At 52.9% G+C, this 20,804-nt stretch overlaps 1 protein-coding gene across 3 annotated transcripts in view; it reads right to left on the minus strand.

Moving 5' to 3' along the window:
• Positions 1-20,804, minus strand: part of LOC139264492 (electrogenic aspartate/glutamate antiporter SLC25A13, mitochondrial) — a 343,232-nt gene that overhangs the window by 64,727 nt on the left and 257,701 nt on the right. For all 3 annotated transcript variants that reach the window (XR_011593353.1, XM_070881056.1, XM_070881055.1), the window contains one exon: positions 306-358. Coding sequence is in view for 2 of the 3 variants with exons in the window: in XM_070881056.1 (XP_070737157.1) it covers positions 306-358 (53 nt within the window). In the remaining variant the exon portion in view is untranslated. The remainder of the gene's footprint in view (positions 1-305; positions 359-20,804) is intronic.

A 20,804-nucleotide genomic window follows, 5' to 3' on the forward strand; every position in this document is an offset into this window, starting at 1 on the left:
ATATCTACAAAACTTGATATTTTATAGATTCTAAATGATGGCTATACACTTGAATAAAGAAAAGATTACTGTGTGCAAAATGGAAATTATGTAGTTACACTTGCAGTGGCAAACAAGTTGCTTTTGACTGGCGCAGATGGTAAAATGTTTATAGTATTCAAAGTAAGCTTATATCATATTAAAGTCGCTCTGCATTTAGCCTGCTAAAAATTTAGATACAGTAGACTAGAAAATTATACAGTAAGCATGCCATGATATTTTGTAAAGTTATATATTAACTTGAAGTATAAATTTGCAGCACTTACAGTAAGTTTTATAGCTTTCTCTGGTGCCACACCCATCAGCTGTGGTAACAGGCCTATATTGGAGTCAGACACAAGGATTAGGTTTATTAGTATCAATCAAAAATATACTTCCTCTTTAGAAAAAAAAGATGCTTCTGTATTATATGCATAACACACACCAGTGAGCCAATGAAAAGCAAGGGACAGCAGCAATTCTGTATTCTTCAAATGAGTTTTATTTCTTCAAACCAGCAGAACATGCACCAGGAAAGATAAAAAGAAAAACTGTGAAAGCTGGAAATTGGATAGATCAATCAACACTAAAGAGAACAACAATATTTGCTGTTGAGCATATCTACATCATGAAATAAATCCACATAATGATGTATATTCTACTATGAACATAGAATAAAAGAATGTTGCAGTAAAGAAATGAGCCATTCAGCTCATCATGTCTGCACCAGTGTTTTTCGCCACATGAACCACCTAGTCTAATCCAACTACCCTACTCAGTCTCTTACTCTTTAATATTCCTCACGACCTCCCCCACCCCACAAACATCTATTCTCAGAAATTATGGATTATGTAGCAAAGAATTCCACATTCTAATCAAAGATTTTTTTTAAATCCCACAAACTGCCAAATTTTTTTTAAAGTGGAATTTTTTGCTCTTCAATTTTGTACTAGAAAATGGAACCAGTTTCAGCAAGCATTCCCAGATCTGGCATAGTATAACCTTGATGCAGGCTAAAGCACCCCTTACTAAGTTGTAACAATGCCTCTTTTTAACTTCTTAGGATGTGGACAAAATTGGCAAGATTGCATTTAATGCCCATCTTTAGTTGCCCCTGAGTGATAGCGGACTTCCTTCTTGAACAAAAAGTACTAGTCCTTCAGAGTCAACCATGTAATCTGGGCCTGGAGTCATATATCGATCAAACTGGGCAGAGGTGGAAGGTTCCCTTCTCTGATGGATATTAGTTCAGTTTTTATGATGATCTGATGTGATTTGAACTGAGTTACTAGTCCAGTATAATAACCAGTACACTTCTGTAGTCCGAGTCCCAACCAGAAGAGCATCCCATAATAGGCCAGTGTTACATTTTTCCATTTCTCTCTGTCCTCTCAATGAGATTGTCATTAAGTACCAAATTAGGGGTAGTTTTGTGTTGTAGGCCATACCCACTAGGAGCTGGATTGAGACTTCAAGTATTCAACAACAAACAACAACAATAACTTGTATTTATATAGAGTCTTTAACGTAGTAAAATGTTCCAAGGTGCTTCACAGGAGTATAAGACAACAAAAAATTTGACACCGAGCCACACAGGTGAAATTAGAGCAGATGCTTGGTCAAAGAGGTAGGTTTTAAGGAGCATCTTACAGGAGAAAAGAGGGGTAGAGAGGTGGAAAGGAATTCCAGAGCTCAGCGCCTAGGCAACAGACGGCACGGCCACCAATAGTTGAGCAATTATAATTAGGGATGTTCAAGAGGACAGAATTAGAGGAGTACAGATATAGGGCCCAAGTTTCGGGCCGCGCCTAGAACGGCGCAGCCCCGACCTGGACGCCCGTTTTTCGCGCCTAAAAAATACTTACAGATTCTCCGGCTCCCTGCAGGCACTCTGGAGCTGGGCGCGGCGCAGCACAAGGTGTGGGGGGCAAAGCCAAGTCCCTGCGCTGAAAACAGTGCCGGGACCTCTGCACAGGCAGCCCCTAGGCATCGGTCATGCTGGGATTTTCAGAAAGCTAATTGAGACCAAGGACTTGACCTTGGAAGCGGCGCGTTGATGGCTCAGACTTTTATGGCGGGGGAGGAGGAAACCAAGATAATATACGCGCGCAATTCTGCCTCCATCAGGGAGTCAATATCATAAACGCGACACAGAGCCCCGCAGGCAGGCAAGGGCAGTTCGACACACCCCAGGCAGCAACAGACCCAAGAGTAAGTCTCCAACAGAGACAATGGCAGGCTGAACGGACATTTACGCCCCCCCCCCAGTGGACAATGAGGCCCGGGATGGGGCCATTGACACCCACTAACAGGGTGCTCAAGAGCAGTCAAAGGGACAATCAGCGAGGAATGCCTTGTAACAGCTCTTTTGTTCACAACAATGGGAATCTCAGTTCATGCTGGAGGTGTGGGGGCAGACATGCTGCCAGGACTTGCTTGTTTCAACAGTTCGTCTGCAGAAATTGTAACCTCAGTGGCCATTTAGCCAGAATGTGCAGAAAGCCTGTAACCAGGCTAATATATGAGGCGGATAAACCAGATGAGGGGTCTGCGAGGCAGGATGACGCTTGGGGCAAATCAATGGACGCTGAAGTTCAGCAGGTTCATGTGGCAAACATTCACAGCTCATATACCAAAACGCCACCTATGATGATGAAAGTCCTATTAAACGGCATCCCTGTATGCATGGAGCTGGACACGGGAGCCAGCCAGTCACTCATGAGTGTTCAACAATTCGAAAAGCTGTGGCCACTCAAAGCCAGTAGACCCAAACTAGAACGCATTGAGACGCAATTACGGACATATACCAAAGAAATCATTCCAGTGCTACGCAGTGCAATGTTGGCGGTCACACACAATGGATCGGTGAACCGGCTACCGCTCTGGATTGTCCCGGGCATTGGTCCCACACTGTTGGAGAGGAGCTGGTTAGCTGAGATGAACTGGAAATGGGGGGGATGAGCACGCCATGTCATCTGTGGAGCGAAATTCATGCTCACAGATCCTACAGCAATTTGAGTCACTATTTCAACCTGGTGTCTGGACGTTCAAAGGTACCAAAGTAGTGATACGCATCTCACCGGACGCCAGATCAGTGCACCACAAAGCCAGAGCTGTGCCGTATGTGATGCGGGAGAAAATTGAGAGCGAGTTGGACCGGTTGCTGAGAGAGGGCATCATCTCGCCCATTGAATTCAGCGACTGGGCGAGCCCCATTGTTCCCGTCCTAAACGCGGATGGCTCGGTCAGGATCTGTGGCGATTACAAGGCCACTATCAACCGGGTGTCCCTACAAGACCAATACCCGCTCCCGAGAGCAGAGGACCTTTTTGCCACGCTGGCAGGCGGCAAGCTGTTCACCAAGTTGGACCTCACTTCAGCCTACATGACCCAAGAACTGGCCGACGAATCTAAACTACTGACCACCATCACCACGCACAAGGGACTGTTTGTTTACAACAGGTGTCTGTTTGGCATTCGATCAGCGGCTGCGATTTTTCAAAGAAACATGGAAAGCCTGCTCAAATCCATTTCAGGACGACATCCTCATCACCGATCGTGACACTGAGGAACACCTCCACAACCTGGAGGAGGTGCTACGCCGACTGGACCGGGTAGGCCTGCGACTCAAGAAGTCTAAGTGTGTGTATTTGGCTCCCGAGGTCGAGTTTCTGGGCAGGAGGGTTGCTGCAGATGGGATTCGGCCCACCGAATCCAAAATGGAGGCGATTCGACGAGCGCCCAGGCCCTGCAACACATCGGAGTTGTGTTCATTTCTGGGACTCTTGAACTATTTCGGGAACTTTCTGCCAAACTTAAGCACATTGTTGGAGCCGCTACACGTGCTCCTGCGTAAGGGTTGCTATTGGTTTTGGGGGGACTGTCAGGAACGGGCTTTCAATTGGGCGCGGAACCTACTTTGTTCAAATAAGTTGTTGATCCTGTACGACCCCCGTAAGAAATTGGTTCTGACATGTGATGCATCGTCCTATGGGGTTGGGTGCGTGTTGCAGCCGGGTAACGCTGAGGGCCAACTACAACCTGTGGCTTATGCCTCCAGGTCGCTCTCTCATGCTGAACGGGGATATGGGATGGTTGAGAAGGAAGCACTCGCATGTGTCTATGGGGTGAAAAAGATGCATCAGTACCTTTTTGGCAAGAGGTTCGAATTAGAAACGGACCACAAGCCATTAACATCCCTGCTGTCAATGCCAATGCGTCAGTTCGCATACAGCGGTGGGCTCTCGCGTTCGCTGTGTATGACTACACCATCCGGCACCAGCCTGGCACCGGAAACTGCGCTGACACGCTCAGCAGGCTTCCACTGGCCATCACCGAGGGTGCAGCGGAGCAAAGCGCTGAGATGGTCATGGCTGTCGATGCCTTTGACAGTGCAGGCTCCACCATCACAGCCCATCAGATCAAAATCTGGACCAACAGAGATCCCCTCCTATCCTTGATTAAGAAATGTGTCCTGACTGGGGATTGGGCGCCTGCACACGGAGCATGCCCTGAGGAGGTCAGACCGTTTCACAGACGGATGGATGAGCTCTCCATCTAAGCCGACTGCCTTCTATGGGGCAGCCGAGTAGTCATGCCCCAGAGGGGCAGGGAAGTATTCATCAGGGAACTACACAGCGAGCACCCAGGCATCGTGCTGATGAAGGCCATTGCCTGGTCACATGTGTGGTGGCCAGGAATTGATTCAGACCTGGAACACTGTGTTCGCAGGTGCGCAACGTGTGCCCAGCTAGGTAATGCCCCCAGGGAGGCCCCGCTCAGCCCGTGGCCCTGGCCTACCAGGCCATGGTCACATATTCACGTAGACTATGCGGGCCCGTTCATGGGAAAAATGTTTCTCATTTTGGTTGATGCGTACTCGAAATGGATCGAGTGCATCATTTTGAATTCGTGCACGACATCTACCACCATGGAGAGTCTGCGCGCGGTCTTTGCGACCCATGGCTTGCCGGACATCCTTGTTAGCGATAATGGCCCATGTTTCACAAGCTACGAATTCTGGGAGTTCATGTCGGGTCATGGCATTAATCATGTCAGGACAGCACCGTTCAAGCCGGCCTCCAATGGCCAGGCGGAACGTGCGGTCCAAATCATAAAACAAGGCATGCTCCAGATTCAAGGACCCTCCCTTCAATGCCGCCTATCGCGCCTCCTGCTGGCCTATAGGTCCCGACCGCACTCGATCACGGGGGTCCCGCCCGCAGAGCTACTCATGAAACGAACACTCAAAACTCGGCTGTCCCTCATTCATCCAGTCCTGTCCAACATTGTTGAGGGCAAGCGCCAGTCCCAAAACGAGTACCATGACCGAAATTCAAGGGGGAGATGTATAGAAATTGATGACCCCGTATTTGTTCTCAATCACGCTTTGGGGCTTGAGGGTACTGTAATAGACAAAGAGGGGAATAGGGTCATAGTGGTTAAACTTAACAATGGGCAGATGTGCCGCAAGCATCTGGACCAAGTAAAAAAAAGGTTCAGCATGGACACTGAGGAAGATCATGAGATGGTATTCACACCGCCGCCACTGAACAAGAACATTCAGCAGCATGCACAGTCCCTACGGTCAGCCCGGACAGGCCGGAATCACCACAGGTGACAGACACACATACCAAGGTTCAACAACCAGAGCCCCAACTGCGGCGCTCCACGAGAGAGCGCAGATCACCCGAGACACTTAACCTATGATCCCAATAAGATGTTGAGGGGAAGGTGATGTCATGTATGTAACCTTTATGTAACAACACTGCAATACTGTATATATGTAAGAAATGCATACCTTGACCACAGGGGGTGAACTTGTGGGAGACACTCCTCACCTGGTCATCCAGGTATATAAAGGGAGGTCCCACGCAGGGTCATCATTTCTTGGTCCTGTGAATAAAGATTCAGGTCATGGAGTGACCTTGTCCATAGAATGTGCCTCATGTGGATTTGTGGTATTGTGCAAGAACTTTACACTGCTCAAGGAACCCGTCCCTTATGCACTCTATGAACTTTTCCTCAAGGCTACCCAGACCAATTTGATTTGTCCAGTCAATGTGGAGCTTAAAATCACCCATGATTATTTACAAACCCCCACTATTTCCAGGTTTATACTCCGACCAACAGAGTTGCTACTAGCATGATCAGTCACCAGCCACACTGATTGAACTGAACACATTTGCACTTCCACACAGTGGCAGCTATTTTACTGTGGAAGGCACATGTGGCACAAGAGGAGCTGCACACTTACTCAACCCTTCTTATTGCTCTTACTGCAGGCCAAGTTATTGCATAATAGGAGGTACCTGCAACGCATCGGAGGTGGACAGCCTGATCTGCAGGAGGGCACACCAGTTCGCATGTGGCCGGTGGCGAGGCCAAGCCCCCTACAGATAGTGACAGTATGTGAATGCCATTTGCGATTGATGTGAATTCCTTAAGCCCCAATATCAAGTGGCATAGCCCCATTACATATAGATGCCCAATGCCACCCTCCTCTTAATCTGCCTGCCCCCTCCCCTGTTGCTAACCACACGTCTGTTGTTTTGTGTTTACAGATACCAGCCAGAAGTACAGCAGCTTTCCCGTGAGGCGTCCACATCTGGCCACGGGGGAGATGATGATGAGGGGAGGAAAGTGTGCCCATGAGCATGACACTCCATCAGTCCCACAGTGTGGGGACACCCATTTGGGGAGGATGTTTATTTCGAGGGGTTTGATGACTCTTGAGGCTCCCGGCCCCAGTGGCCTACAGCAACGCCCAGTGGGAGGGGAAGCTCGGAGGCCAACTCCCCGGAGGGTGAGTCGGCTCAGTAGACCTGCTCAGACACAGGCAGAGGTGGACCTGGACTTAGAAGATATGTCCAGGGAGAACACGGAAATGCACCGCAAGCTCATGCGTGCATTGGATAGGATCCCGCAGAGCATAGACGCACTTGTGGCGGAGGCTGCCTCACACATTGTCCGTGCATTTGAGGACTCCAGCAAGCCCATCCTTGGCCGCTCACATAGGCAGATGGGCTCCAGCAGCGACGTAGAGTTCCAGAGTGCATGACGCATGCCATGGGTGATGTTGCAGCAGCAATTTCATCGCAGGCACAAGATACGCTCCAGCTTGGTGATGTCATGTGATCACTGACTGCTGACATCCTCTCTGTGTTCTCCACTGTCCAACGGGGAAGTGATGGTGCTGAAGTAGGCTAACAAGTTGTGGTCACACATTGTGCTCTGGATGCTGAGGCCCAGCCCCATGTGACAGTGATCCCCAGGAAATGGAAGGTGCTGTCCTTCCTCAAGATGACAGCATTCCGGCTGCCACCACTGACTCTCTGACCTTGCACCTAACACGGTCCACTTCCGATCCATCAGAGACTGCTGCCACCGATGCTTACGTGTAGCAGTCCGTAGCCGGGCCTTCTAGGCTCAGAACTGGTCTAGGGCATCGTCCTAGGCCGTCTGGCCCAGTAACATAGCAGCCCTCAAGCAGCCTTGCTGTAGGCACTGACGCCTCATTGAGGAGGAGCAGCAAGCGTGGGAGGGGAATGAAGGTAATGGAGGGGGGCAAAGCTCAGGGCAAGTCCCATTAAGGTGTGGGACAACATTGTGGAGATGCCTCAATTGATCGTTATGATGCATGTAAATAGTTAAGTTGAAATTAATGCACTTCAGTGTTCTTGAGTGCCTTGCAGCAGAATGTTGTTTCTTGTATGGTTTTCTTTGGTGAGGGGGACTGTTTGTTACTTTGTTGCAGTAAAAGGTCACTTTGACCCTTTGCCACTGATGTTGTGTGTATCATTCCAAAGTTCACCGGAGAGGTGCCTTTATGGTGGCACATACCGTGGCCAGTATTAGCTGCATCCCTCAGCTTCAAGAGAACTGGTCCATTATCAGCTAGCGACGTGCAGCTCTTGATCAGGCAGCATCTCCACATGGCCCTCCCCAGTGGATGGTGTGGCTGTCCAATTGGGGCTTCGCCAGGCTGCTCTTCGTCATTCTCCTCCTGAGGTAGGCCTGCAATCCCCATTGGCAATGCCTGGCACCTCATGATGGCCAAGTTGCACAGCATGCAGCACACCACAATTAATTTGGGGGCCTGTTGAGGGGAGTATTGAAAGCTGCCTCCAGAGAGGTCCAGGCATCGGAATCGCTGCTTGAGCACCCCAATTGTCTGTTCGATGATGTGGCTGCATGGCTCTCATTGTAGCGCTGCTCCGCTTCTGTCCTGGGGTTGCGGAGGGGGGTCATGTGCCAGGTGGCTTTGTCCCCAAGCAGCCAGCCGCGCCATTCGTTCCCTTGGTCACTGAAACAATCATGAGACAGTGCTCTCACGCAAGATGAAAGCATCATGTGCGCTCCCTGGATAGCGGGCATTCACTATGACCATGCGCTGCATGTAGTTGCACACCAGTTGCATGTTTAGTGAGTGGTATCCCTTTCAGTTTCTGAATACCTCCACGTTGTGGAATGGTGCTCACAAGACCACGTGTGCAGCCAATGGCTCCTTGAACACTCGGGAAGCTCGCAATTCTGCCAAACCCACATGGCTGCTCATTCTAGCTGTCCCTGCTCATTGGGAATTTTATGAAGTCCATTCTGCAGGTGTACAGAGCCTTTGGCACATGGCGAATGCAGTGATGTGCAGTCTATTGAGAGATGTTGCATATGTCCCCTGCTGCTGCTTGGAAAAAGCCCGAGACATAGAAGACCAGTGCCACATCACCTTCACTGCGACGGGCTGTTGGCGCTGTAAGGCTGTAGGTTTCTCTGTAGAAGATAGCATATTTCTGTCAGCACTTCCTTTCGGAAGCGCAGCCTTCTCACACACTGCTCCTCAGAGAGCTGGAGGTATGAGCGTCCGTGCTTGTAAACCCGTGGGGGGTAAGCCCTCCTCCCCAGACATCTTCAGTCTCTCCTCATCTGTGGGCCGACATGGCCAAGAGCCGTTCTTCTATTTTGACACCGCCTAGCAATAGCATAGAGCATGATTCACTGGCGAACTAGTAATGCCCCCATTAAATTCTCTCACTGAAGTGGTAAGGACACTGTAATGGCAGATAAAACTGCCGCTTTCAAGTCAGAGTTTCATGCAGCGTGCTGTGGGCAAACGTTGCAGTCAATGTGACCTGCAATATAGGATCCTCCAATTTAAATACTTGCAAATACTGCTTATTGGATCATGGGACCGCCTGGTTTTTCAGGCGTCTTTTGGGGTAGGCGTATAAAGCGATGTTAGAGCCCAATTTTGCAGCCAGGGCGCTAGCGAAGTGTTGCACGACGATTGATGTCATGATCTCATTGAAACTAGAGGCAGGGCAGTAAGTTTTTGCGCTGCCGCAAACCCTGAGCCGAATTTGCTGACTGGGCAGTAAAAGCTGGCAGGCTGCCGTTACGCCTTCAAACACCCTTTATCGCCCCTCTGGGGTGCTTACCAAGGCGCAAGGGAGCCGAAAATCCAGCCCTTAACCTCTATTCATGAAGCTCGGGATCCGTAAGCTTTTTTAACCGCTTTCTCAACCTGCCCTGCCACCTTCAAACGATTTGTGCATATATACCCCTAGGTCTCTCTGTTCATGCATCTCCTTTAAGATTGTACTCTTTAGTTTATATTTCCTCTCCTCATTCTTTCTACCAAAATGTTTCATCTCACACTTTTCTGCGTTAAATTTCATCCGCCACGTGTCTGCCCATTCTACTAGTCTATGTCTTCTTGAAGTCTCCTCACTGTTCACTATACTTCCAAGTTTAGTGTCATCTGCAAATTTTGAAATTGTGCCTGTACATCCACATCCAAGTCATTGATATATATCAAGAAAAACAGTGGTCCTCGTACCGACCCCTGGAGAACACCACTGTACATCTTCCTCCAGTCTGAAAAACAACCATTCACCACTACTCTCTGTTTCCTGTCACTTAGCCAATTTCTTATCCATGCTGCCACTGTCCCTTTTATTCCATGGGCCTCAACTTCGTTGGCAAGCTTATTATGTGGCACTTTGTCGAACGCCTTTTGGAAATCCATGTACACCACGTCAACTGCATTGCCCTCATCAACCCTCTGTTACCTCATCAAAAAACTCAATCAAGTTGGTTAAACACAATTTGCCTTTAACAAATCCATGCTGGCTTCCCTTAATTAGTCCACACCTATCCATGTGACTGTTAATTTTGTCCCTAATCATGGTTTCTAAAAGCTTCCCCACTACCAAGGTTAAACTAGCCTGTTGTTGCTGGGTTTATCTTTACATCCTTTTTTGAACAATGGTGTAATATTTGCAATTCTCCAGTCCTCTGGCACCACCCCTGTATCTATGGAGGATTGGATTTCCGCCCTCAATTCCCTCAGCATCCTAGGATCCATCCCATTCGCTCCTGGTAATTTATCTACTTTAAGTACAGCCAGCCTTTCTAATACCTCTTCTATATCAATTTTTATCCTATCAAGTGTCACCACTACCTCCTCCTTCACTATTTCTATGGCAGCATCCTCTTCCTGGTGAGGACAGATGCAAGGTACTCATTTAGTACCTCAGCCATACTCTCTGCCTCCATGCATAGGTCTCCCTTTTGGTCCCTAATCGGCCCCCACCCATCCTCTTACTACCCTTTTCATCATAGGCAGTTCCTCGGGATCGAGGAACACTTGCTTCCACTCTTAACATGAGTTCTTAGGTGGCCTGACAGTCCAATACGAGAACCACAGGCCCTGTCACAGGTGGGACAGATAGTCGTTGAGGGAAGGGGTGGGTAGGACAGGTTTGCCGCACGCTCTTTCCGCTGCCTGCTCTTGGTTTCGGCATGCTCTCGACGACAGGACTTGAGGTGCTCAGTGCCCTCCCGGATGCACTTCCCTCACTTTAGGCGGTCAGGGTGTCAGTGGGGATGAGCACTTTTTCAGGGAAGCTTTGAGGGTGTCCCTGTAACGTTTCCTCTATCCACCTTTGGCTCGTTTGCCGTGAAGGAGTTCCGAGTAGAGCGCTTGCTCTGCGAGTCTCGTGTCTGGCATGCGAACGATGCGGCCTGCCCAATGGAGCTGATCAAGTGTGGTCAGTGCTTCAATGCTGGGGATGTTGGCCTGGTCGAGGACGCTAATGTTGGTGCGTCTGTCCTCCCAGGGCATTTGTAGGATCTTGCGGAGGCATCGTTGGTGGTATTTTTCTAGCAACTTGAGGTGTCTACTGTACATAGTCCATGTCTCTGAGCCATACAGGAGGGCGGGTATTGCTACAGCCCTGTAGATCATGAGCTTGGTGGCAGTTTTGAGGGCCTGGTCTTCAAACACTCTTTTCCTCAGGCGGCCGAAGGCTACACTGGAGGCGGTGTTGAATCTCGTCTTCAATGTCTGCTCTTGTTGATAAGAGGTTCCTGAGGTATGGAAAATGGTCCATGTTGTCCAGGGCCACGCCGTGGATTTTGATGACTGGGGGGGCAGTGCTGTGCGGTGAGGACAGGCTGGTGGAGGACCTTTGTCTTACGGATGTTTAGCGTAAGGCCCATGCTTTCATACGCCTCCGTAAATACGTCGACTATGTCCTGGAGTTCAGCCTCTGTATGTGCACAGACGCAGGTGTCGTCTGGCTACTGTAGCTCGACAACAGAGGTTGGGGTGGTCTTGGACCTGGCCTGGAAACAGCGAAGGTTGAACAGGTTCCCACTGGTTCTGTAGTATTTATACTATTTATATGCCTATAGAAGATGTTTGGATGACCTTTTATGTTGGCTGCCATTCTATTCTCATACTCTCTCTTTGCCCCTCTTATTTATACTTCTTCTCTGACCTTTCCATATATAAGCCTTATTCCCAGGGAGCTCTGACTTTCGTTGCCCTGCCTTTCCCCCTAGTAGGAATGTACCGCAACTGTACGTGAACTATTTTCTCTTTAAAGGCAGCCCATTGTTCCACTGCAGTTTGGCCTGCCAAATTTGATTCCAGTTTACCCAGGCCAGATCTGTTCTCATCCCACTGAAATTGGCCTTCCCCCAGTTAAACATTTTTACTCTAGATTGCTCCCTGTCTTTTATAAACCTTATGATACCATGATCACTGTTCCCCAAATATTCACCTACTGGTACTTGCTCCACTTGACCTACCTCATTCCCCAGGATTAGACCCAACAATGCCTCCTCCCTCGTCGGGCCGGAAACATATTGATCAAGAAAGTTCTCCTGAACACACTTCAGAAATTCTTCCCCTTCTCTGCCCTTAACATGAGGCTCTCAGCCTCACGGATGCATCGCAGTGACTCTAGCTGCTGGTCAAGATTGCCGTGGCTGACTGAATCCTGAATGGGCATCTGTTATGGACGAACAGACCTTTGTGCGTGTTGATGCAGGTGAGGCCTTTCGAAGACTCCTCCAGCACCTGCATCATGTAGGTCCAACTTGATGAACGTCTTCCCTCCAGCCAGGGTCGCAAATAGGTTGTCTGCCTTGAGTTGCGGGTACTGGTCCTGTAGCGAAAAACAGTTCATCGTTACTTTATAGTCGCCACAAATTCTAACCGTGCCGTCCTCTTTAAGTACCGGGACAATCGGACTGGCCCACTCATTGAATTACACCGGCGCGATGATGCCTTCTCACTGCAGCCTGTCCAGCTCAATTTCCACTTTCTCACGCATCATGTACGGTACCGCTTGTGCCTTGTGGTGGATGGGTCGCGTACCGGGCACCAAATGCACTTTCGCCCCCGAGAAGCTTCCAATGCCTGGCTCGAACAACGATGGAAACCTGCTCAGAACCTGGGCACATGAGACGTCATTGACGGATGAAAGCGCTCGGATGTCGTCCCAGTTCCAGCGGATTTTTCACAGCCAGCTTCTGCCAAACAATGTGAGGCCATCCCCTGGCATAATCCACAGTGGGAGTTCGTGTACTGCTCCATCATAGGAGACTTTGACTTCTGCACTGCCAATTACAGGGATTAGTTCCTTGGTGTAAGTCCTTAGTTTGGTGTGAATGGGGCTGAGCTTGGGCCTGTGTGCCTTTTTGCCCCACAGCCTGTCGAAGACCTTTTTACTCATTACGGACTGACTCGCACCCGTGTCCAGTTCCATAGATACTGGAATACCATTCAGTTCAACTTTCAACGTTATTGGTGGACATTTCATAGTGAATGTGTGTACCCCGTACACTTCTGCCTCTTCGGTACGAGTCTCCAATTCAGCCTGATCCACAGTGGATCGATTTTCCTCTGCAACGTGGTGGTTTGCAGGGTTTGCAGCTCGCCTGCACATTCGCTGGAGGTGTCCCATTGTTCTGCAACCGTTGCACGCATAGTGCTTGAAGCGGCATTGATGGGGCCAATGATCACCTCCACAGCGCCAATAAGGTGTTAACTGCCTTGCATTAACAATTGATGGTGAACTCTGGTTTATCTGAGGTTGGGCAGCAGCAGCCGGCGTGTACGTTCTGCCATGTATATTTCTGCTTGAAAACGACGTTACTTTATGCACTGACCGAAACTACTTTACTTTGCGAAATCTGTTTGGTGTTGTTGCTGGTGGACATAAGTGCATGGGCTATCGTTATGGCTTTACTTAGTTTGGAGTTTCAACAGTTAACAGTTTGCGAAGGATTGTCTCATGGCCAATGCCCAGTACAGTCTCTTAGCATTTGTTCTAGGAATCCCTCAAATTCGCAATGTCCTGCGAGGCGCCTTAGTTCGGCGACATAACTTGCCACTTCCTGGCCCTCCGATCATTGACAAGTGTAGAACCGATATCTCGCCATCAAAACGCTTTTCTTAGGATTTAGATGCTCTCGGACCAGCATACACAATTCTTCATAGGATTTATCTGTAGGTTTTGCCAGAGCTAGGAGATTCTTCATGAGGCCATAGGTTGTTGCTCCACAAACAGTTAGGAGGATCGCCCTTCGTTTGGCAGCGATCTCGTCCCCTTCCAGCTTGTTGGCCACAAAGTATTGGTCGAGTCTCTCCACGAAAGCCTCCCAATCGTCCCCTTCTGAGAACTTCTCCAGGATACCAACTGTTCTTTGCATTTTTGCACGGCTTTTCGTTACCTCGTCGCCAACTGATACGTTCATAACAAGGGATGAAACTGAATACTGTGTACAATGAGCAAGTGTGACCATAGCTCCTTTAATAAGACTCCAGAGTGCAGGTACCTTGTGGGTGACCTGCTTATATACTGTGCTCCCAACGGATGCTGGGATCCCTTGGGACTCCAACAGGTAGGCCCTCTGGTGGTAGTGTAATACAGGTTACAAGGGGTTAAATGCATAACAAGAGCCACACCGCCGCCACGGCGGTATAGGTGGGGCAAGTGGTGGATGGTATATCCAGGTGGGGAGGCTTAATTTAAGGATAAGGTGTCATCTCCCCTGAGCCAAGTTTCCATCAGGGCTGTGGTGTCGATGCAATCATCTACGATAAACTCATGGACGGCAAGGGCCTTGTTTGCAAGTGAACGGACATTCTGAAGGGCGATGGGGAATGGGTCGGCGATGGCTGACCCACTGCCAGCATTCACAGCGTTATCGCTGGGAGGGTTGAGTTGGACGGGGTGGAGATTGGCAAGATTAGCCCCCAGCGGGCAAGCTGGGCAGGCAGGTCAACGTGACAGAGTAGGATGGGATGGGAGAGTAGTTGGGGGTACTGCTCGTGTGGCGGCAGCGACAAGTGCTTTGATGGGCCCTTCGGAGGATGCCAAGAGAAACACAGAGGAAAGCTGTAGGCTTATCTAATCCCTCATTTCACAAAGAGCCCTTATCGCCAGCAAAGGGGTTTCATCCCTTCAGTATGGACTGGAATGAAAACCAGGTCCCAGAACTGAAAGGATAATGTGCACTGTGGCACCCTTCCCACAAATTTCTAATCAGTACATACTTTTTGTATTTTTGAATTAAGCAACAGGCAAATTGGAAGTCATAAACACTATTATTCAAAGTGCGAAGTCACAGACTCAGACTTATAAATCCAAGTTTGAGAAAAGATTAACTTTCTAGATCCAGAAAAGTTCTCAATTATACATTTTACAGTAATCGCACAATTTTAATACTAAGTAACTGAAAAGCATCTCAAGGTCTGGTTTCCACACATGCAGCTGGCACTGGCATCGGCTGCCTTATAGCAAACCAATCTTGTAAAAGGACCTCAAACAAGCATCTGGTGCCTTGTTTGCATATGTAAATGGCCAAACACCTGTTGCGTGAGTAAACAATGCCTCGTTTTTTTCCTTTCCCAATATGGCGTTTGGAAATGTGCTTGCATTTCCTGCCAGCCCGTTTGGGGGCTTAGTACATCAGTTAGCACTATGCGCAGTCGAATTTGAAGGACCAAGTCTTTTGCATAGGCCCTTGCACACGCTTCTCAAATATTTCACTCGGCAAACTAAGGAATTCTGGTGAAACAAGCCAGATATGAACCGTTAAGCTGCTTTATTTTACAGACAGGAAGTGAACATATAGACTATGTTGAGAAATGTTGCATTTAAGGGGATGCTAGATAACTAAATAAGGAAGAAAGGAATAGAAGGATATGCTGAAAGGCGTTCCTTGAAGTAAATAGACTGGGAGCAGGTTCGTGTCGAGCATAAACACCGGCATAGCTTCTGTTTCTGATTGGCCTGTTTCTGTGCTGTAAATTCTATGTAAAGAGTAACAGTTGTAAACGAACCTCAATTCACTCAATTTCACTTCTTGAAGAATGAGAATAAAAACCTTGAACTTTGAACTCAAATAAGGGAAAAATGAGAACTATCAAATGCAAATATTATGGGAGACTTCAACTTACCAGGACTCAGTTAGGAACTTTATAAGATGAGTAAAATAAATAAAAATGTGATCCTGGATATTATACAGAACTGCTGTAAGACTCAAAGTTGTTGCTCATGATTTCTGCGCTAAAACTGATGCTCATCGACTGAACGCTCAACAGGTGAGCCAATATTGGGGCCAGTCTAATTCACAGTCATGTTTGCCACAGGCTTTTTATGCTACTTAAAGGGGAGATGCATTAATGTTGCAACACTTCATTGTCAGGGTTGGTGGGTTTTCAGCTGCCCCAACAAGTTGGTGGTGAAGGAGAAGTAAGACTTCTGTAGAAATCGTGATGGTAGATCATCAACCAAGGGAGAGAGCTCAGAGGTTTCCAGATGAAGCTCTAGAGGCATTGGCATTCGTGGTGGAGAGGAGGCGGGCTGTCCTATACCTACAAAAACTAGCAAGACGACCTCGCCCTACACATCCCGAACCATGTGGCAGAAGATTGTGGACCTTATCACAGCCAGCACTGTGGTCCCCAGGACCCCCACCCAATGCAGGAACAAGTTTAATGACCTCACACGGAAAGTGAGTGAAGACTTCAGAAAATGCCACATACCACCATCTGCACAAGCTTCACACATTGCTCAACTTCTTCTTTGACTTCTTCACTCTCCTCTACATCTTTGAGGTCAACCACTGGCTGGGCAGGCTGCATTTCAAGGGTGTGTAAAATGAGAAAAGTGCAAGGGTGGATTTGTAGAAAGGGGAGGGCGGAAAAGCAAGAGTAGCATGCAAGAAGGGGGATAACATGTGAATCATAGAAATTTATGGTACAGAAGCAGGCTGTTTGATCCATTGGGCCCAAGTTTCCCCCCTCTGGAATAAAAATGGCGCCGAAAACTTACCTTGTGATTCTCCGAGCTCCTCAGGACGGGTTCGGCCTTTCGTTGTGCAGCACAAGAGGTCGGGGGCGGAGCCAGGTCCCGGCACAACCTCTGCACATGCGCGCTAGAGTGCGCGCGCATGTGCAGTAAGCTCCTCGCAGCCTAAATCTTTGTGACACTGCGTGGGAGAGGCCCGAAGCATGCCGGGACTCGGGATTCCCTCCAGTTCAGCTCCCCCCCACTTCTCCCATTAATCTTGTCCCACCCAGCTCCACCCCCACTTCCCAACCACCCACTCAGCTCCCCACCCCCACTTCCCAACCACCCACTCAGCTCCCCACACCCACTTCCCACCCACAGACTCAGCTCCCATCGCGCCTCCCACCCACCCAGCTCTCACCTCCCACCCATTCAGCTTCCCCCTCCTCCCACCCACCCACCCACCCACCCAGCTTCCCCCTCCTCCCACCCACCCACCCACCTTCCCCCTCCTCCCACCCACCCACCCACCCAGCTTCCCCCTCCTCCCACCCACCCACCCACACAGCTTCCCCCTCCTCCCACCCACCCACCCACACAGCTTCCCCCTCCTCCCACCCACCCACCCACCCAGCTTCCCCCTCCTCCCACCCACCCACCCACCCCCTCCTCCCACCCACCCACCCACCCACCCCCTCCTCCCACCCACTCCTCCCACCCATTCAGCTCCCCCCCCCACCCACCCAGCTTCCCCCTCCTCCCACCTACCCACCCACCCAGCTTCCCCCTCCTCCCACCTACCCAGCTTCCCCCTCCTCCCACCTACCCATTCAGCTCCCCCCCCCACCCCACCCACCCATTCAGCTCCCGCCCACCCACCCATTCAGCTCCCCCCCCCCACCCCACCCACCCATTCAGCTCCCCCCACCCCACCCACCCATTCAGCTCCCTCCCCCCACCCCACCCACCCATTCAGCTCCCTCCCCCCACCCCACCCACCCATTCAGCTCCCCCCCCCACCCCACCCACCCATTCAGCTCCCCCCCCCACCCCACCCACCCATCCAGCTCCCCCCCCCCACCCCACCCATCCATCCAGCTCCCCCCCCCCCCCACCCCACCCATCCATCCAGCTCCCCCCCCCCACCCCACCCATCCATTCAGCTCACCCCCCCCCACCCCACCCACCCATTCAGCTCCCCCCCCCCCACACCACCCACCCATTCAGCTCACCCCCCCCCACACCACCCACCCATTCAGCTCACCTTCCCCCACCCCACCCACCCATTCAGCTCCCCCCACCCACCCATTCAGCTCCCCCCCACCCACCCATTCAGCTCCCCCCCTCCACCCCACCCACCCATTCAGCTCCTCCCCCCCACCCCACCCACCCACCCATTCAGCTCCGCCCCCCCACCCCACCCACCCACCCACCCATTCAGCTCCGCCCCCACCCCACCCACCCATTCAGCTCCGCCCCCACCCCACCCACCCATTCAGCTCCCCCCCCCCACCCCACCCACCCAGTCATCTCCGCCCCCCCTCCCACCCACCCACACAGCTTCCCCCCCCCGCCTCCCTCCCACCCACCCAGCTTCCCCCCCCTCCCTCCCACCCACCCAGCTTCCCCCTCCCATCCCTCCCACCCACCCACCCATTCAGCTCCCCCCCCCTCCCTCCCACCCACCCACCCATTCAGCTCCCCCCCCACCCACCCATTCAGCTCCCCCCCACCCACCCATTCAGCTCCCCCCCCACTCCCTCCCACCCACCCATTCAGCTCCCCCCCCACTCCCTCCCACCCACCCATTCAGCTCCCCCCCCACTCCCTCCCACCCACCCATTCAGCTCCCCCCCCACTCCCTCCCACCCACCCATTCAGCTCCCCCCCCACTCCCTCCCACCCACCCATTCAGCTCCCCCCCCACTCCCTCCCACCCACCCATTCAGCTCCCCCCCCCACTCCCTCCCACCCACCCATTCAGCTCCCCCCCCACTCCCTCCCACCCACCCATTCAGCTCCCCCCCCACTCCCTCCCACCCACCCATTCAGCTCCCCCCCCACTCCCTCCCACCCACCCATTCAGCTCCCCCCCCACTCCCTCCCACCCACCCATTCAGCTCCCCCCCCACTCCCTCCCACCCACCCATTCAGCTCCCCCCCCACTCCCTCCCACCCACCCATTCAGCTCCCCCCCCCACTCCCTCCCACCCACCCATTCAGCTCCCCCCCCACTCCCTCCCACCCACCCATTCAGCTCCCCCCCCACTCCCTCCCACCCACCCATTCAGCTCCCCCCCCACTCCCTCCCACCCACCCATTCAGCTCCCCCCCCACTCCCTCCCACCCACCCATTCAGCTCCCCCCCCACTCCCTCCCACCCCACCCATTCAGCTCCCCCCCACTCCCTCCACCCCCCCACCCCTTCAGCTCCCCCCCCACTCCCTCCCACCCACCCATTCAGCTCCCCCCCCACTCCCTCCCACCCACCCATTCAGCTCCCCCCCCACTCCCTCCCACCCACCCATTCAGCTCCCCCCCCACTCCCTCCCACCCACCCATTCAGCTCCCCCCCCACTCCCTCCCACCCACCCATTCAGCTCCCCCCCCACTCCCTCCCACCCACCCATTCAGCTCCCCCCCCACTCCCTCCCACCCACCCATTCAGCTCCCCCCCCACTCCCTCCCACCCACCCATTCAGCTCCCCCCCCACTCCCTCCCACCCACCCATTCAGCTCCCCCCCCACTCCCTCCCACCCACCCATTCAGCTCCCCCCCCACTCCCTCCCACCCACCCATTCAGCTCCCCCCCCACTCCCTCCCACCCACCCATTCAGCTCCCCCCCCACTCCCTCCCACCCACCCATTCAGCTCCCCCCCCACTCCCTCCCACCCACCCATTCAGCTCCCCCCCCACTCCCTCCCACCCACCCATTCAGCTCCCCCCCCACTCCCTCCCACCCACCCATTCAGCTCCCCCCCCACTCCCTCCCACCCACCCATTCAGCTCCCCCCCCACTCCCTCCCACCCACCCATTCAGCTCCCCCCCCACTCCCTCCCACCCACCCATTCAGCTCCCCCCCCACTCCCTCCCACCCACCCATTCAGCTCCCCCCCCACTCCCTCCCACCCACCCATTCAGCTCCCCCCCCACTCCCTCCCACCCACCCATTCAGCTCCCCCCCCACTCCCTCCCACCCACCCATTCAGCTCCCCCCCCACTCCCTCCCACCCACCCATTCAGCTCCCCCCCCACTCCCTCCCACCCACCCATTCAGCTCCCCCCCCACTCCCTCCCACCCACCCATTCAGCTCCCCCCCCACTCCCTCCCACCCACCCATTCAGCTCCCCCCCCACTCCCTCCCACCCACCCATTCAGCTCCCCCCCCACTCCCTCCCACCCACCCATTCAGCTCCCCCCCCACTCCCTCCCACCCACCCATTCAGCTCCCCCCCCACTCCCTCCCACCCACCCATTCAGCTCCCCCCCCACTCCCTCCCACCCACCCATTCAGCTCCCCCCCCACTCCCTCCCACCCACCCATTCAGCTCCCCCCCCACTCCCTCCCACCCACCCATTCAGCTCCCCCCCCACTCCCTCCCACCCACCCATTCAGCTCCCCCCCCACTCCCTCCCACCCACCCATTCAGCTCCCCCCCCACTCCCTCCCACCCACCCATTCAGCTCCCCCCCCACTCCCTCCCACCCACCCATTCAGCTCCCCCCCCACTCCCTCCCACCCACCCATTCAGCTCCCCCCCCACTCCCTCCCACCCACCCATTCAGCTCCCCCCCCACTCCCTCCCACCCACCCATTCAGCTCCCCCCCCACTCCCTCCCACCCACCCATTCAGCTCCCCCCCCACTCCCTCCCACCCACCCATTCAGCTCCCCCCCCACTCCCTCCCACCCACCCATTCAGCTCCCCCCCCACTCCCTCCCACCCACCCATTCAGCTCCCCCCCCACTCCCTCCCACCCACCCATTCAGCTCCCCCCACTCCCTCCCACCCACCCATTCAGCTCCCCCCCCACTCCCTCCCACCCACCCATTCAGCTCCCCCCCCACTCCCTCCCACCCACCCATTCAGCTCCCCCCCCACTCCCTCCCACCCACCCATTCAGCTCCCCCCCCACTCCCTCCCACCCACCCATTCAGCTCCCCCCCCACTCCCTCCCACCCACCCATTCAGC

The sequence above is a fragment of the Pristiophorus japonicus genome, chromosome 5 (assembly GCF_044704955.1).
Source record: "Pristiophorus japonicus isolate sPriJap1 chromosome 5, sPriJap1.hap1, whole genome shotgun sequence".
NCBI lineage: Eukaryota > Metazoa > Chordata > Chondrichthyes > Pristiophoridae > Pristiophorus > Pristiophorus japonicus.